We start from the raw sequence: 17,634 nt of genomic DNA, 5'->3' as shown, positions 1-17,634 counted from the left end.
CAGGCCCAAAAAACCGAAGCAAACGCACGAAATGCCGTTTTTGGGCGTTTTGGTAAAGGTGTCCGCTTCAGTTCCTTCCATTGGTGAGGTTATAGGAAATTCGTCATAAGTTTTCTGACAGCATCCATTTACCCGGGGTTACATACGAATGCACGCGATCCGTTCACACACATACAGCGATATGTCGCAAAACCATTATCAACTGCAAATATGAAACAAGCTTTGGCTTTCCTTTCCGAGACCCTTCATGTTTCGTGTGTGTGTTTTTTTTTTAGTTTCATTTGATCCACTATTTGTTTATTTATTTTATTGTGCTCGTGTCACATTTTTTTATCGTTTTCCATTCTTTACACATGCTTTATTTTTGTTTCTTTTTTCCACTCTCTGTCTCTCCTTTTCTGACTCCGCGGTGAAGGCAACCTTGTGTTTTGGCGCCGTAACATTTTTGCAGATTTTTTTTTGTTCTTCTATGTTTTTGTTTGACGACACACCGCATGCCACAGGTATTGGATTAGGTTTTAAGATACCAAACAAGTGCAAGGTGGACGAAACTAAAGCAAACATTCATAGCAGTTTGTTATTAGTTTTGAAGCACGAACAGAGATCTACCGTGTGGAGTGGGTTTTTTTTCTTCTTCGTCTTGTTTTGCTACTTCTATTTTTAATCTATCGTTTAGTAATGCTTAACACTTCGGTTTGGTTAACCTCTTTTTTTTTGGCCTGGCAAAAAATTAACAATTTTAAAAACAAAATAATAAAAATAATTTTAATAATCACAATAAAAAATCACAACGAAACGGCATATGCAGCGAAACGGAACGGTTTCATTAATAAAGGGAAAGCTTAAGAAACAAAACAAAGAAGAAAAAAAAACTTTACTGCATCGGTTTTCTTATATATGTTTTGCCGGGCTACACGATTTTTACTTTCGTCATGCTTCACCTGCTTTATATTGGCCAACTAAATAATAAATAAGGAAAGATACAACAAACGAAGAAAAAAAGCTTGTCACTCAATGTAATCTTCTGCACAACGCAGTGCGTATTGGGTGCTGTTTTATCCCAATTCGCTTGGTATGGGCATTTTCTCACGACCCGCGCGCCCCATAAGAGACGATAAACTTTTGCAACCACACACTTACACAACTATCTTAGTATTTTTCATTTTTTTTTTTGTTTTGTTTATTTTTGGCACATACAAACGCAACCGAACCGAAACCGAATAATGCCGGCGTCGCCGTCGGTTTGGAAACCGTTTTTCCTCCGGTTACATTTCGCAAAAACTGTTTTGATAAGCGATGCAGTCGGGCTGGGTGTAGCAGAAGATTTCTCTCGAGAAGCCACCAAAACGGCAGCAAGGCACATGGTCACACATCAGCCGTTTTTTTGCGGATGGGGTGTTCTTTAAATAAAACACATTGAGGGTGCTACTTTCCTCCGAAAAAAAAGCCACTTGCAACACCTGTGGAATATTCCAGCACGAATGAAACAGACACTTGTCTCGGGACGAGATTCTTTGTAAGCATCCATAACAAAACAGCACACGAATGGAGGAAAACATAAACGCACCACACCCCAAGTTTATTAACCTAATAAAAGCGCTCAGAAGCTTTACGCAAGCACGCATTAAAAAACACTACCCTCTAAAGCCCTATATTTCTTGCAGCAACACAACGGGTGCATATGTGTTCGTCAAACACTAAAGGACGCACAAAAACGAACCAAAATAAAAAAAAACGACCCTCACAAAGACAAAACAACGCACCGGGACCGGGAAAATCGGAAGCCACAAGTTTCACCTAACACTGTCACGAAAAACACTTTGCTGTCTGTCTTTGTCGGTTTCGATTGACAACGTTCCGTTCTGGTCGCGTTTTCCAAGCTGTGGCAGCTGGTAAAGACAGGGATGACAATAGTGGAAAGGGCATATTTTAGGCACACATTCTTTCGAAACCTCACGGACGCACACCTACACATAATACCACACGCACATACATCCCTTGGAAGAAGAATGGTTCCGCTTTTACTCAGCGCACAGGACAAAAAAAGAGTGTCCTCACAATGTGTAAGATCGATCAGACACTAACCCGGACACAAGTGGAGAGATTGTGAAGGAAAAAAAAAACGATAAAAAGGACATTCTCTCCATCAGAATATTCGGTGGTTGGTCGCTCGGTAAATGCTAACCAATGACGCAACAGGTGGTGAGCGTAAAGGAACATCTTTGATTTTTGCTTACACGACGAACGACACTTCGTATCGGTTGACACTTTCGATGCTGTATCGAATTAATGCCATTTTTTCTGGCTTGTTGTCATTTGTATTAAATTTAGATTTATACAAAACACACACACACACACTAAAACAACAAGATCACACCACCAGCGAATTAGTTTTATAGTCACTGTTTTCAACTAAAATAAAATCACACGTTTGCACAGGATATGTGCGTACAAAAATTTTCCATCCGATAAGTGGCCCGAGTACGCCCAGCTGTGGCACGAGGCATTCGCGGTGTGCCGTTCAAGGTGACAGACGGGCCCGACCGCTAGGGCATCAAATTCACGTACGACCCGCAACACGGCAAAGGAATTCGATTGCGATTTCGCACAGCAGCGCTGCTAACCAAACGAACCGTGCACAAACAAAACTTCCCGATAGTACCACGTGCAAGATGCGACTGAAACGTTCGCGTCCGCCAGTCGGTCGGTCGGACTGTCGGGTGTTGTTTCCGTTCGGTACCGCGCGCGTTCGGCCCCAGCATCGGTGGGTGGTGTATTGTTGGGGCTGGCACGGCCTACCTACCCCCAAGGCAATGGGGAGCTGTCGATGTGATAACGTCGTCGTCGTAGTCGTGTGGGAGCGATTGAGAGTAGCAAAAGTGTAAGCGCACGGGCACTCGGGCACGGTGTGATAATGTTACCAACATTGCTAATGTTTGATGTATGTTTTTAGTGCTTCGGCTGTGATGGTTCCCGTGTCATTTCCCAACACACATCGCGCGCTACTTCTTGCTGTGTGCGTGTGCCGTTTGCTTCTGTACTGCTGCCGATAGTACTGAGTGTCCAACATTGCTACTTCGCAAAATATTCTGAGAGCAGACATCGAAAGCTTCTTTTGGGGAGGTGTAGAAATAGATTCTGTTAAAAATTAAATTTACTAACGTTTTAGTCGCTTAATTTGCTTAACGATTTAACATGTTTTACTCACCATTTAATGTGAGTACTCATCAATAATTATACTCACTAGGACTCTTCAAATATTTTAAAACATTAAAATATGTTTAATAAAAATACAAGTTAATATATAGCTATCAAACTATTAATCGAACTCACATCAATGAGTGTCTCGCATTCATCAAAAAGGTCGCTCAGTAAAAAACAACCCCCTTTTTCGCGAGTATCGCCATGAGTAACCAACCCCCCAGCGGGGCACTCAGAGGAGAAATTCGTTTCGTTCGGGGTAGCGAAACGAAAAACACACATTTCCACACGGGGAAATGCGTGTGGTTGTGTGTGCGATCGTGTCGACCGTGTCTGGGATAGCCGAGTGAGAGATCGCGTAATAAATTCATAACTATGCCTACAATGTAACCATTTGTTGACGAACGCAAATGTACCACCCCATCTCACGACACCTTTCGCTAAACTCACCCTTCCACCAGTCGCCCCCCTCCTCCCCCCCAAAAAAAAGGTCCACACACCGTTGGAAATGCTTGTTGACTTGGCAACCATGACCAACCGCACACATACATGGGCAGCCACATTAGCGATAGATTAGAAATGGCCGATGGTCTAGGGGGTTTAGAGGTGCCGATGGTGCGGACCGTTTCTTTTGTGATCGAATGCAAAAAAAAACCAACCGGCCACTCAAATTGACGCTAGCGAAAACAAGACGTAATGTATTTTGCTTCGTTCGCTGATTATCATTAAACAGGTTGATTTGTCTCGTTCTCACCGCGGACGATCGGCTTTCTCATTGCACCGCATGCTTATCTGTGATGGTTGTTGCTTTGTCTTTGAAAGGAAAAAAAAAATCATCATCACACAGTCTGCAAATGCTTTGATTGGATTCGATTTCATCTTCACTTCACATCCCAAACCCATTAACCCACCGAAAGATGTCGAACATTCAGCGTGCTAATTTGTGCTTGCCTCCTTCGTTGATATGACAGATCGGGTGGTGGCTTCCCACTTTACGACCATTTTTTTCCTATCTCTCTTTCTTCTTCCCGTCCCCCCCACTGCTTCTACCGTCCCGATCAAGCTTTCCTTCTTTTGGAAATGGTGTGTACTTTTGGTTTAAAGCTTGTTTTTTTTGTTGGCAATCTTTAAGAAACCAGACCGAATGGCATCAACAACCGTGGAACGGGAACAACACACCGAAGCGTTACCATTTCTCTTATACGATAGTATTTGCCGTGTTTTTTTGTTTTGTTTTGTGTGCGGCAAGTGAAAATTAGAGGCGTCATTTATCTGCAATTTTAGTTTTTTTTTTTATATGCGGGTGCAAAGATCGAGCGTAGATTTTGATCGTTTTAATGGTTATCGTTAAGCATGAGGTTGAAATGAAAATTATTTTTTAACGACGCACTTATGCTCTTTTCAAAGCATTTTCATGCAATTCAAATATAAGGCAAACCATTGATAAATATTTTTTGTTCACATCTTTCTGTGATGGAGACGGATGGTCGTTCACGAGAACAATTTCCCAAAGGGAATCAAATTTAAAAAAGGAATTTTTTTTTTATTTATTTTTTATATTATATTGATGAGACGAAAAGAAAACTGTTTTAGTAGAATGTTAAAAAAATCCTGTTTGTTCCTGTGAATCCGATCTGTCCGTTATCATACTCGAAAAGCGTGTAAATTGCATTACACAGATGACATTTATTGCAAGCTTTCCATTCCTGGGCAAACGAAATTCATTTCGCAATGAAGCCACACCAAAGCATGGCCCTTGCAAAACTAATGCACTGGAAACCATTGAAATCACTGTCGGGCAACCATCGTAGAAGAAATCTATCACATTGAGAGAAATAAAGTATATATCTGTCCATCCATTGCAAAACTCACCTGGAAGAGCTGTTATCGTTGAGGTCTTTCAAATTCGTGCTCGGATCCTTTCTATCGTCGTTCGTGTTACCAGTCGATGGGTCTTCGCCATCGGAATCGTAGCTCGCAATCGAACCGGGCTGATGATCGGTACCAACACCCGTGGGACTGAAGGTGGTTCCACTGGTACCGCTCCTTCCCGATGGTGTGCTCTTGTCACCTTGGATCAGCATTGCATCGGTTCCATTTTTAATGCCCGCACTCGAACCAATCGACGACACCAATGTTGCACCAGAATGCCCACGCGATTCAACACCTACAGTAGGAACAAGGCTTCGGCGGGATTCGTTCATTCCGGCAACCGGCCACCGACACACCAGCAGAACTTCCTCGTCTGGTGATTGACTTCCACGACTGCGCCACTCGGTTGGTTGCTTTGCTTCAGTTTCTTTATTTATTTTATTTTTTTATTTAGTCAATCTTGAGTCGAGCTATCGTAGCACTTCCACTTTTTCAATGATAAACTCGTCCGGCAGGAATCGTCCAGCTTGTTTTTACTCATATCCTAGTTTTGCATTCGAGTGTGATTAGCGTTGGATACTGCAAATGAAACAAATAACAATGACACAGAAACAGATCAGTTGCAGATATATTTCATTCTCGAACTCGAGCAAATCATATAATGAAGGATATGTAGGAGTAAACAATCAAAATAACAAACAGAAAAAAGAAGCTGCAATTGACAAACAAGGGAAGAGCTAATATTGGAGCATATGAGGAGGTAAGGAAGCAAACTGTAACTGGAGTATGCATCCTGCGCATAACCGACGCAGACTGCGACCACACACTGGAACACTAACAGGTTTTGATTAGAACACCCGTGGATGGAGGTTTCCATTCATCGCTGCAAAGAAAGTTAGGTCGTTAGATATGCGAACAAAATATTTGCTTATCTGGAGGAATTTTCTCGTGACGAGAATAGTGGGAACATACTAGCGGCACCATCCATCTTCTGCTGCCAATGCCAAATGAGGACACACCGAGCGACAATTGGACAGGCAATCAGAGGCACATGCTACACCATAATGAGGTCCATAATCTTGCTGCCATAAAGTGCTTGACAACCAGGCCCCCCCCAAAAGGAGGGAAATGGAACCACGATCGACCGAAAATCAGGATACACACACTGTTCAAGGACTGTCTATTTACATTAGAGGGTGCGGAAAAAAAAGCAACTTGGTTTAGTTATTTTTTACTTCCAGATATAGAAAGTTAATCATGGTTGGTGGCTCGCAACATGTTACGTCGCACTTGGTTTTGATTGAAAGAAACGGTTTGGGCGGGTAAATGTGTTGAAAGTAGTTTACACAAAACTCCCACATCCTGTGGAAAGTCACCGGGAATATAGTCCGTCGCTCTGTACGCCTTCATTAATCACGTCGCATACTTTTGATTGTAAAGGAATTCTTCCTTCCTGTGGTTTCTTGTAAAATCAGTCATTCGGTCACGTACGCTTCATACAGTAGCGATTGCACGGTTAGCTGCGAACTCACCAATGTTTTAATATTTATTTCTCAAGATATTTCGCAAAAAACATGATGAAGAAACTGTAGTAGAAAACAATGTTTTCCATTACATTCACAGCACAATAGAATCGCACCATAGACAATCCATACACATCTCGAAGTTCATTGATTTCCAGCACAAATAATTGTTTGTACACTTTACCTGACTTTGCGGGTCAGCAACTTCAGTCACAAGCTATTGTTCAGCGTAAAGGTCAGCGGAGGACGTATTGAAAAGTCTTAGTCTTAGATAAACAACCTGTTTCATACTTGGAAACATTGTCTAGGTTTGTACCAATGACCGCTGATGTTGATTGCCGCTTGAGAAAAAGAAGGAATTCCATTCCTTTATGCTATTCCATTCTGAAGTGATTGACCCTATGATGTAAGGTGTCACAAGGCATTCAACGTTAAGGTTGAAGAACTTGCTGGATAAACTGAAACTCAAATAATTTTTAGAAATTGCCAATAGAAATCCTAAGTTAGTCTAGTTCTCCAATGTTCGCCTTAACATTCCTCAATTTTTGAGGGTAGAAATTGACTGAGGTACTCTTGTTCTCCAATGTTCGTCTTAACAGACCTCAATGTTTCAGGGTAGAAATAGAATTTGATTTACCACAAAATATTACTAATTCAAGAATATTCTCAAGCTTGCTAGTGAGTTACCAACGAATCGCAAAAACTGTTCTAAAAAAATAAATATACGATCATGGAAACTGAATCATGTAAATCGCAAAGCAGAGTTAACAAAATTTAAACAATTTGTCCAATAAAATCTAATCACTACAGGTTTGTGTAGTACCTTGGCGTCTGTTCTGGGAATGTAAAGCATTATGTTTTTTCCCCACAAAATGTGTCACATCATAATGCATACCTCTAGACAAACAACCACGGCTTATGGGTGGTTAAAGGAAACTCACATCATGTTCAAGCTGGTAACAGGAAACTGCACGCAAACAAATGGACAAAAAACACCAGAAGAACCAACAGGTTGTTTGTGTGGAACATGAGTGTGATAGCGGAAACGGTCAGACATTGGGGATCTTGCGCACGTTGAACGAACCGTGACCCACGTTGTTTACCAAGTCGAGAGAAGGGTGAAAGAAAAAAAAACACACACCGACATTAACAGCAGGATATGAAAGAAGAATAAAATTATGATGACACAAATAACCAATCAAAATAAATCGCTGAAGATGAAGGCTATCTGCATATGCTAAGAATAATCAAAATATATCATTCTCATTTAGAACATTTTTGAAACAAATTTTCCAATGGACATCGTATGGTCAAATGCAAAAAGTTTTACTACACAATTCATTAAATTACTTACTGTGATTAGTGATAATGCTTACAATATTTTCAAACACATATAACTACCCACATTGTATATTAATACGTCCCATTACGTTGACTTTTTTTTACAAGCACTCTACCTATTTCGGTGCCAAAGTATTCCGTACAGCGGTAGCCTGACCGTAAAAAAAATCAGTGAAAGATAAGCAACGACCGCAAAACAACATTAAATCACGCAAACGAATGGAGATTGAACTCACATGCATTACTGTAGCACTTCGCGGTAACCTTCACTGCACTTTAATAGGCGATCTATTTTAAGAAACTCTTCCTAATATAAAGAAGGACGTTATTTGCAACAGCAACAAAAAGCGCCCCGAGAGAAAACGACAAGGGCTTCAATATTGCTAACAACTCCATTACCAAACTGTTGCAAATGTGCTTCTATGACGCTCTACAACGGGTTTCACACCGGGCATCACGTTTCGGGAAAGATAATGGTGATAATAAAACGACAAATACGCGCCAGCTTAATGCCTGATGGACGTCAAATGGATGCAATAAGACAACAGTACACGAAACAATTGGTGACACATTGTGTTTTCGTGTTGACCGTGACAGGTTGGGTACGTTAGCAGCGAGAAAACGAGATAATTCATTCTAAATTTTAAAAAAAAGCTACAAACCCTTAGAAGATAACGAGACAAATCACTCATACAATCTTAAAATTTCAATATCTTTGTTGCTAAATGTCTAACTATTCCAGACCTGGAACAAAGGTAACATGGCAAATCTTAACGGATATTTTGTCCAACATACTCAGCGCGTTCTTGCTGACCGCTTGCACACATCCAACCGGTTCTCGTTGAAGCTTTCACAAATTTGCTGATGTTGCGACCGTACATTCTTGCGTAAATGCTAACGCGTCGACTTTTGAACCATTGACTTTTCCTTTGATTTCCTTTTTCGTCAATCATCGACGGTGTTGAATTACGCTCATTCTGCACACATACACACAGAAGGGGGTAGTTCACTTGCCCTACGGGATGAAACCGGGTTAAAACGAAGGGAACTTTGAAACTTCTTCCTCTGTGTCAAGGTTTCCTATTATCGTCACACTTCTAGCAAATGATTGCATTTCGTAAAAGGCGCTCTCCATGTTGCCGTGTGTTTCCAGGGATAGTTTTTCGACCATCAACACCACTAACACCACCGACCATATCACCACCACAAGCTGCACAATCTCACCAAACAAATCCACAGTCCGAAGGGTCTTATGAGACCGATCAATTACTGAAAAGTTCGCCCCTTTTTCTCTGGCTCGAACTTTGCAATTAAGTAAATCATTTCCTTCCAGAGAGTTGGGAATCAATATCCTGATACCCAGCGGAATTGCAACGTATTGCCAGAACTTACTACTACTTATTCTTACTTTTGCTCGTTTTTGTGCCTGGACTATTCTTGTGTACCACTTCCACATAAAGTTTTCACCAAATTACACCCTATACCGTAGGGTTACTGCTTTTGTTACTCCACCACGCAACGGACTTGTGCGGGCCTTTGTGGCCCTAAAACTCACGCCACATACCCACTATTTACACATGCAAGGTAATGGGGGAGGGGGGAGGACCCAAACCGGCCAGATCCGCTCGAGTGCCAGAGGTCCAATTGCTTTGGTTTCAGTTTTGCTAGCAATGCACGTTTTGTTTGGTAACAGACATTGAAAAACCGTCAACGGTGAGACAAAAGCGTTTCTTCAGACCAAGTAAAACGGTTACAAGCGGTTCTACACAACGGGTGCAAAAATGCGCCCGACCGGAGTTTTACCCCATATATGCTTACATGGATGTAGGGGAGACAAAAAAAAATAATTTCAGAGACGTCACCCAAAAAGGAAATCCTTGGAACACTTGGAGTTGGAGCTCGAAAACGATTCCGAAGGGGGCATGGGGCAGGTGAAGTTGTAAAATTCCATCCTGTCCACCAACATTAAGAACATTTACATAACTAAACAGTACCAGTACGGGACGCACGAGTAAAATTAGCATTGGCATAAAATTATATGTGGCAGCTATTATTGTACCTACCAGACCTTTGGAAGGCTGGAGGAAAAGGGTTCACATGTAAACATACATTGTTCGGAATGTAATCACTGCATCAATCGATAGGTTTGATTAAATTCTGGGAAGCAACTATAACTATTCTCCAACGAAACCACGATACAATGTATGCAACGGAAAAGTGTTTGTATTGTAAAATACAACTATAATTTTAATGATACACTGGCTGGGTAATCAACTTTCCCATCCCCCCCAGAGGTTGATGAGAAGTGCAATTTGTAATTGCTATTGAATGCGTACCATTAATTACATTTGCCTTTTTTTACACACACCTTTGCGCTGTCCTATCGGTCGGTGTCTCAAGTTCGGTATCGGAAAAATCGGAATTGGAGTACACTGCAAAAAATATACTTCAGCACAACAAACCGACAAATGGTGACAAATGATATTAAATAAAGCACCAAATGATTATTTATTTTTTTCAGGTCCACGACTTTATTCCACGTTCGATACACATTAATTGAGAATTCAGCATAATTCACGTTGTTTACCGAGTCGAGAGAAGGGTGAAAGAAAAAAAAAACACACACCGACATTAACAGCAGGATATCAAAGAAGAATAAAATTATGATGACACAAATAACCAATCAAAATAAATCGCTGAAGATGAAGGCTATCTGCATATGCTAAGAATAATCAAAATATATCATTCGTATTTAGAACATTTTTGAAACAAATTTTCCAATGGACATCGTATGGTAAAATGCAAAAAGTTTTACTACACAACTCATTAAATTACTTACTGTGATTAGTAATAATGCATTAATTGAGAATTCAGCATAATTCATACAAGTGCATTTATGAAAATTCATTACTCCCATTGTGATGGAAAATGGGTGAAAAGTTTCACGTTGGATTTAAAAACCTTGTTGGAACCATTAATTAAACTCGTAGAGAAGAAACCAAATGCAAAAAAATGTAATACATATAGATACATTAAAACATCTTTTATTTGTTATTGGTTATTTAAATCGAAAATATAATTACGGAGAAGGTCTCAATTTCCCAAGAACGTATCCTTTTTCTTTCATCGTATCCTCAAGTAACATCGAAAAGAAACGATCCAACGAAAAATTAAACAATGTTCTTCTTATGTGGGATTTACAACGTTAAAGGGAGATAGTCTTGACCTGCCCATTACTGGCTTTCCTTGACCCGTCGTAGCACGACAGTCAGTCCTACGTACGGGGTTTGGCCCCGATGGAGTTTTGAACTCCGGTCCTGTCATGTAGAACTATCTCACCCTAAAAACTAAACAACAATGATCATATAATTTCTTTACTTACTCCAAATTATGGTATTTAGAACTATAAAAATCACCTACAAATACTGCTCGATTACCTACTTGAATGGTGCGAAAAGGTGCTCGAAAAATATTTCGCACCAGCAAACTCCCAGATGGCGCTGCGTCTAGTCTTCCCGATAGAGGACGCAGCGATAGAAGTTGCACCTTTCCATTTGCATTAAGTGTTTTCAAAAGTAGCAATAACATTCCCTCTTATCGGTATATAATTTTACCAGTATTGAAACGATATATCACCTGTTGCAACCGAAACCGAGTCCAACGCATTTTGAAAAGAAAAGAGATCAGGGTAAAATTTATTCAAATAGCACACTAATCATGGAACAGAAAAAAACTTCAATTACTTACACAGACACAACGGTCACAAGCGAAAAGTAAGGGTTGTGCTGTGGAAAGCGGTTTGCCTGTGGAAACCCATGTAACGCATGTAACCAATATAACAGTACTAACGCGCATTTATCCGTAGGACTGCGACATCGTCCAACGTTTTGCGCCCGGTCGTATGAGTAAATGGTAATAGCTATATGGTGGTAGTAACATCGATGTTGAGTGTGGTCGAGAACGATACTTTTCCGACGGTTTTCGTGTGTGGTCCCTGTGGCCTCCGTTTAGAGCCGCGCAAGAACGCTTGATAGACACCAACACCGTACGGAGAGACGTGTCAATGGAAAACAAACAACCACACGAACAATGGGCAAAAATTGAGTGTCCAAAATTGCAGCATAAACAAAATTTAAAAACAGTAAAAAAGTATGCAAAATTTTATCTAAACAAATCGAAATCATACTTTTACTAAAAACAATACAATTTAATTAACCATTACAACATAATTTGTTAATAAAGCAACCATACAAATATCATACAACCATTGCCTTCCAACCAAACATAACTAAACACATCATCACAAAGACATGAAAGTCCTAATGCTTCGTGAACCAGTACAATCTAGACATTGCCAAAAATCTAAACATTTTCCTGAAGATAATAAGTACAATTTTGATAAGCTCTATCTTTATCGCATTTATCAGTTTGCACTCAATTGCCTTTGGCTTCCAAACTGGGATTTGTACCTATATCTGTCATATGACGCATCTAATCGTCAGCATTCGAACTTAGTTCGAACGCGATAAGCGAAATGTAGCCTTGAAGCAATTTTAAAGCTAAATCTGAACGAATGATGCGACAAGAATTAAATCCGTTTCACAACTTAACAACGCTTAATGTAATATATGTTCGATTTATATTTAAATTGTTGCAACCAATCTAATCTTGTACGTATTAATACAATCTCCTTATAACTCAGTTCATTTTGATGTCTCGATCATTCGATGATTCCTTATTTTATTTGCAATAAAAGTTAAGCAGTCTCTAGCAAATATTAACTGCAATTGGTGTGTCTTTAATTTGGTTAAAAATTAAATTAATTTCATTAAAGATCACTACACCCGGCTAAACATTTTTGTTACGTGAGAATCCTCTAAAATGCAAAAAAAATGTTACAACTATTCACAACTATGAAATGTTTTGTTCCGTATTATATATCTCATGAAACAAGTTACAATTACGTCTTTGGGGCTTGTCGTTCGTGCACCTTTTTTCAAAAAACCCAAAAACAGCAGCATTGCATTAATTTGCAAACACGTCCAAAAATAATTCATTTCGCTCGACGATGCCTCCGAAAAAAAAGGATGCCAAAAAATGATTGTCCTTCCACAGTTCCCCAAATCACCCACGGCTGGCGGGCTGATCATCGGTGCACCGCAGCGAGATGCATGAATCCAGCGTCGTCTAGCCATTTCGCGCCGCATTGCCGACGGAACCCGGGGGACCTTGAAATCAAACTCAAACCCCTCGCAAAACCATTTTGCTTTGGTTGGTGTGAGGGAGCAAAACAGCTACAGAAAAAGAAGAGAAAAAAACCCGCACACACAACCCAAACCAACCCACCCACCCACAGGGCGTATTGCATAAAGCCCTTGACAGTGATATTGAGGCAGTTTAATTGGTATTTGTGCCCGGTCGTGACTATATTTATATTACGCCGGCCGGCAATGGTGTGAGATTGCAGTTGCAGTTGCTGATGCAACGTTGCAGTTGGCGAATAGACACACCGAAACGTCTCTCCCATGCCCAGGTAGTCCCTACCGACGAGACGCTCCTTGCTGCTCCCTCCCATTGGTGATGGCGTGTTAGACAATTTTGCTGGGAAGCACACAGTGATTGTGATGATTGCTGTTTTAGGTCAAAATGCAACAGAAAGTGCATTCTGTTGAAATGTTCTAATCAAAACAATTTACTTGGGGAAATATATGGTAAACATGTTCGGGAAAAATGAAGTATTTTTTAACACCATTTTCTTGAAGCATTCTTCAGGAATATCTGGTTGAAATCAAAACTCAATAAAGCGACAAAAAAAAAACAAATTAAATTCCAAAAATAAAACGCAATAAAAATCTTTTTCAACAACTTTTTGTTGATCAACAAAAAAACAGACAAATAGCGGTTTTGTAGAGCCAACTACGAAAAAGGAAATATATACGTACGATAATAATTTAATTAAAAACAAAACAAAAGCAAAAACAACCCCAAAATTAACATACCGATACAAATTCCATTAATTAAGCCATTTCTGCCCGTAACACGTTAATGAATTCATAGACGACAAATAGCTTGTAGGTGCCGTCAGCAGCAATTAGAGCCAACCTGAAACGTGGAAAAAACGTCCTATTATCATCCAAAATTGACCCAGTGTGCGATGCATTGATAAAACCAGCAGGCACAGGTTGCATTTTTCTGTTTAGATTAATCTTTCCCCCAACACACACACACTCATACACAAGAAGTAGAAAAATGTGTTCTGAATTGTGTCGAAGTGTATGGCCATCGTTAGTGGCAACCCCCAAAAAATGCATATCGAAGGGTGTCAAAATGCACTCACAACCTTTGATACTCCCACAACAAATGTCGAAACGAAAAAAAAAACAACAACGGTCTTCGGTTGGCCATTTGCATCGGAATCGATCGGTTCAAAGCAAATGGTAGGTCGTGTGCCAGCGGGCAAACTACTACACACTCAACTGCCAACGGATGCTTCCATTCTGCTCGATTATGCAACGGGTCCGCTATGTCCGCCTCCCTGTTTGTTTCGCCCGGTTCTTCGGTTGACGTACGGGACACGGAGACAAGCTTCTACTGATGACTTTTCGTGACAAAACCGACTCCTTGGCCGAGCGTCTTATTTGCTGGACATTCTCTAAGCAACAATCAAACCGGTAATGGACAATCGTTTCGCATAAGGGTTTGTGGCAGGGCTGCGGAAATGCGCCAGAGAGAGGGGGCGGCGCATATTCAAATGATTTCATAGCCATAACCGTTCGGTAGGTGTCTGCTGCGACATTTTTGTTGTCTCCGGGCGGGCGGGTGATGTGTGATGATGCGTCTGGGACATCCCTACGCCGCCGTTGTTTACTTCCTCGCGCCACCAAATGCCACGAATCGTCATCAACCATTGGACCATGCTCCGTTAATCTGCGCCGATCGCAATTCAACTAAAAATAAACAATAACACAAATCGTTCCAATGTCAATCCCGTGCCACCGTGCGGCCGCTATTTGCGTCCGTGCGCCATACACAGAGCGGAGACGGACGCAGATGACGATGATCGTGGGCACAGGTCGGAGAAAACGCACCAAAGCACGGTAAGCATCGGCGGCACGGTGGCCTGTTACAAAATGTGCCGAAAAATGTTGAGATAGGTTGGAAAACAATGACTTCCCGCGCAGTACGCGGTGGCCAAGTATCGCGGGACGGCGCCTGATTTGTTGCCGGATCGGAAGTGCTGGTATTGGTGTGGGAGGTGATGAACGCGTTTGAAGCGCTGATGGACAAACACACAGGCCCACAGCGTCAACTGTCGGCGGGGAGATCTTGTGTCAGCGCGTAGAGGGCTGCAAAGGAGAAACGCAGAGAAACGCAACAAAAATCGCTATCCCCGAATATAACTGACCTTCTTTCCGTGGTTTCATGTGTTCGGGGGTCCGACTCTTCTTCGCTGATACTTCGCACAACTTCTCCGGAACCAGACCAAGTCAGGCGCGTGTGTATGAGTGTGTTGTACGACGTTTTTTTTGCTTGCTTGCTTTCTGCTCTCCGTTGTTTGCGTTGTTCGATGCTGTTGTTGCCGTTGCCTCTATCAGCAGATGCACATACAGCAGCAGAAACAGTCACACAGTCGTTTGTTGATAATGGGACACGGTAGTATTGTTTGATAGTCGGAAAGTGCGTGCCCACATTCCCGTACTGGGAACAATTCTTGGCCAAAGCACACACACACACACACACACGCAGTTAGGCAGGTTTTTTTGTTTTAAAGAATCATAAACATGACTAACCAGAGGAAGTGATCAGTAAATATTGCTATACGTAAGCATGTCACACTCCGGTTGCTTTGATTGCTGCCACCATGGTAGCAAAATACCACTGACGTTCGATATCTAGCCACCGTTTGTCGGGTGAAACACACTTTTCCATTATGTTTAATTACACACTACAATTCCGAACGATGCGTTCACTCTTTTCACCTTTTCTTTGCTCCAAAACAATCGAAAACCTTGGACCACATTCAAGTAGCACTTTAAACAACAGGAAACAAACAGCTTACACGGTATTGCTCACAGTAAGGACAGCTCGGAACTGCATGTTGATACCACGCACATTATGCCCACTGCATTCCCGGCGTTTTGTGCCGATTCCCGGACAATTATTTGGATGCAGCACTGGCCTGCGTTCCGCTCATACTGTGCCATTTGTGACAGGCAACGAAAACACACTAGACATCGTACACACACGCACAGTCACACAACAGAAACAACGGTGTACGGGTCGCGAATAGATCGGCACGAACGTGTATAACTGGTTACGGCAACCTTAAGGCAAACCCCAGCAGCACAACAGCAAACATTAGCGGCCGCTCTATCTCGTAGTTTCTATGATTGTGTACTCTTTTTTTTCTCTTCTTTTGATACGCGCTCTACCCGTTCCCGTAATAAAAACAGCCCCCTTACCAGCCCCGCGCGACCCATACGGTCTGCTGTGTTGTGATGGTGATCGTTTCTTTGTTTCGCGGACACGGAACGGAATTTGTCACCTTTTGCACCACACGCGCAATATGCGTTACTGTTGTGCTGTTACCATTGTTTGGTAACACTTTTCCCGCAATCACCACCAACGCGGGCGATCGTATCAATTTTCCCGACGCAAACTCTACCGAAAGATGGAAAATAACTTTCGTGTGTGCGTATTTATTTATCTTCAACACGGAATTTGTGCATTTTATCGTTTTTGACAGCTTGCCCTGTCACAAATGCCAACACTGACAGGTGCAAACTTATCGTTTTTTTTTTTGTTTCGTTCGGCCGTGTAGGAAAGATTGGTAAAATTCCAAATGAAATATTTCGCGTGAAATATTTCAACAATGGCGGTTACTTTTGTCAGTGGAAGAGGAAGGTTTGTAATGTGGATGTAATGTAATTCATTTAAAATGTTTGTTCGGTTCTCGACAATTTACATATTTGTTCAATATTATAGTTATTCAAGTTTATACTAGATCATTTTTTCTATTTAATTCGGCATTCCATTTCCCTCTTCCCATATTTAGTTAATTTAGTAGCCGGATACTCAGTTGTGGCAACAAGAGAACGGTCCGTATGGAGTTTTCTACCAGTCGTGACTCGCGAAAGACTGGCTTCTCTACCACATCATGAGGCCTCTCCTGTATATCTGATCTTTTTATATTGAATTTGGCGTTTGAGCAAGTCTTTTCGCATTATTGGTGTGTTTATGATTTAATTCAACTATATCCAAGTATACCACTATTTATTGTGTTCTTTTCAATTCTCATACTTCAGTAACAGTTTTAAACTTGAAGGTGTGTAACATACATACATCGTTTAACAAATTTGCCATTCTCTTTTATAAAAGATCTTCCACAGTATTGCTGTATAAGCCAAATTTAACATACAATTTCAAAATGGAACAATTTTGGATATTTATTTAATTTCTACAATATGTAAGATTTAAAACTGTTGGTCGATTTTTTTAAATAAATTAATAAATAATTTTTTTTACTACTTCTTACTAATTTACAAGTACTTTGAAGGTTGAAAACCTTTTTTAGATTTAGAGAAATTGTTGTTTTTTGTTGCAAAAAAAATTAGAAGATTTATCAACTTTTGGTTCAATGTTTTCGGAAGTTCCAAAGCAAATAGCAGATGAAAACTTACAAATGCGTTTTGTTTGT

General features: G+C 40.9%; 1 protein-coding gene and 1 long non-coding RNA gene across 7 annotated transcripts in view; one reads left to right on the top strand and one right to left on the bottom strand.

The window, feature by feature from the left end:
• LOC125769984 (hypoxia-inducible factor 1-alpha-like) overlaps positions 1–16,668 on the bottom strand; it is a 40,248-nt gene extending 23,580 nt beyond the window's left edge. Inside the window, exons 1-2 of one of the 6 annotated variants that reach the window (XM_049439103.1) lie at positions 15,343–16,668; positions 5,074–5,652 (exon numbers count right to left, since the gene is read on the bottom strand). In XM_049439103.1, coding sequence (XP_049295060.1) covers positions 5,074–5,405 — 332 coding nt within the window. In that variant the 5' untranslated portion in view covers positions 5,406–5,652; positions 15,343–16,668. Of the gene's footprint in view, positions 1–2,085; positions 2,181–2,237; positions 2,687–5,073; positions 5,653–15,342 lie in introns of those variants that run through there. The other 5 variants (XM_049439099.1, XM_049439100.1, XM_049439101.1 and 2 more) reach the window with 5 other exon arrangements.
• LOC125769991 (uncharacterized) lies at positions 2,768–3,673 on the top strand. Its single transcript, XR_007419123.1, has 2 exons — positions 2,768–2,881; positions 2,954–3,673. It is a non-coding gene; the product is annotated as an uncharacterized LOC125769991 (long non-coding RNA).
• Positions 16,669–17,634: the final 966 nt, after the last annotated feature.

The sequence above is a fragment of the Anopheles funestus genome, chromosome 3RL, assembly GCF_943734845.2.
Source record: "Anopheles funestus chromosome 3RL, idAnoFuneDA-416_04, whole genome shotgun sequence".
NCBI classification, from domain to species: Eukaryota; Metazoa; Arthropoda; class Insecta; order Diptera; family Culicidae; genus Anopheles; species Anopheles funestus.
This window is presented reverse-complemented; position numbering and strand designations above follow the sequence as displayed.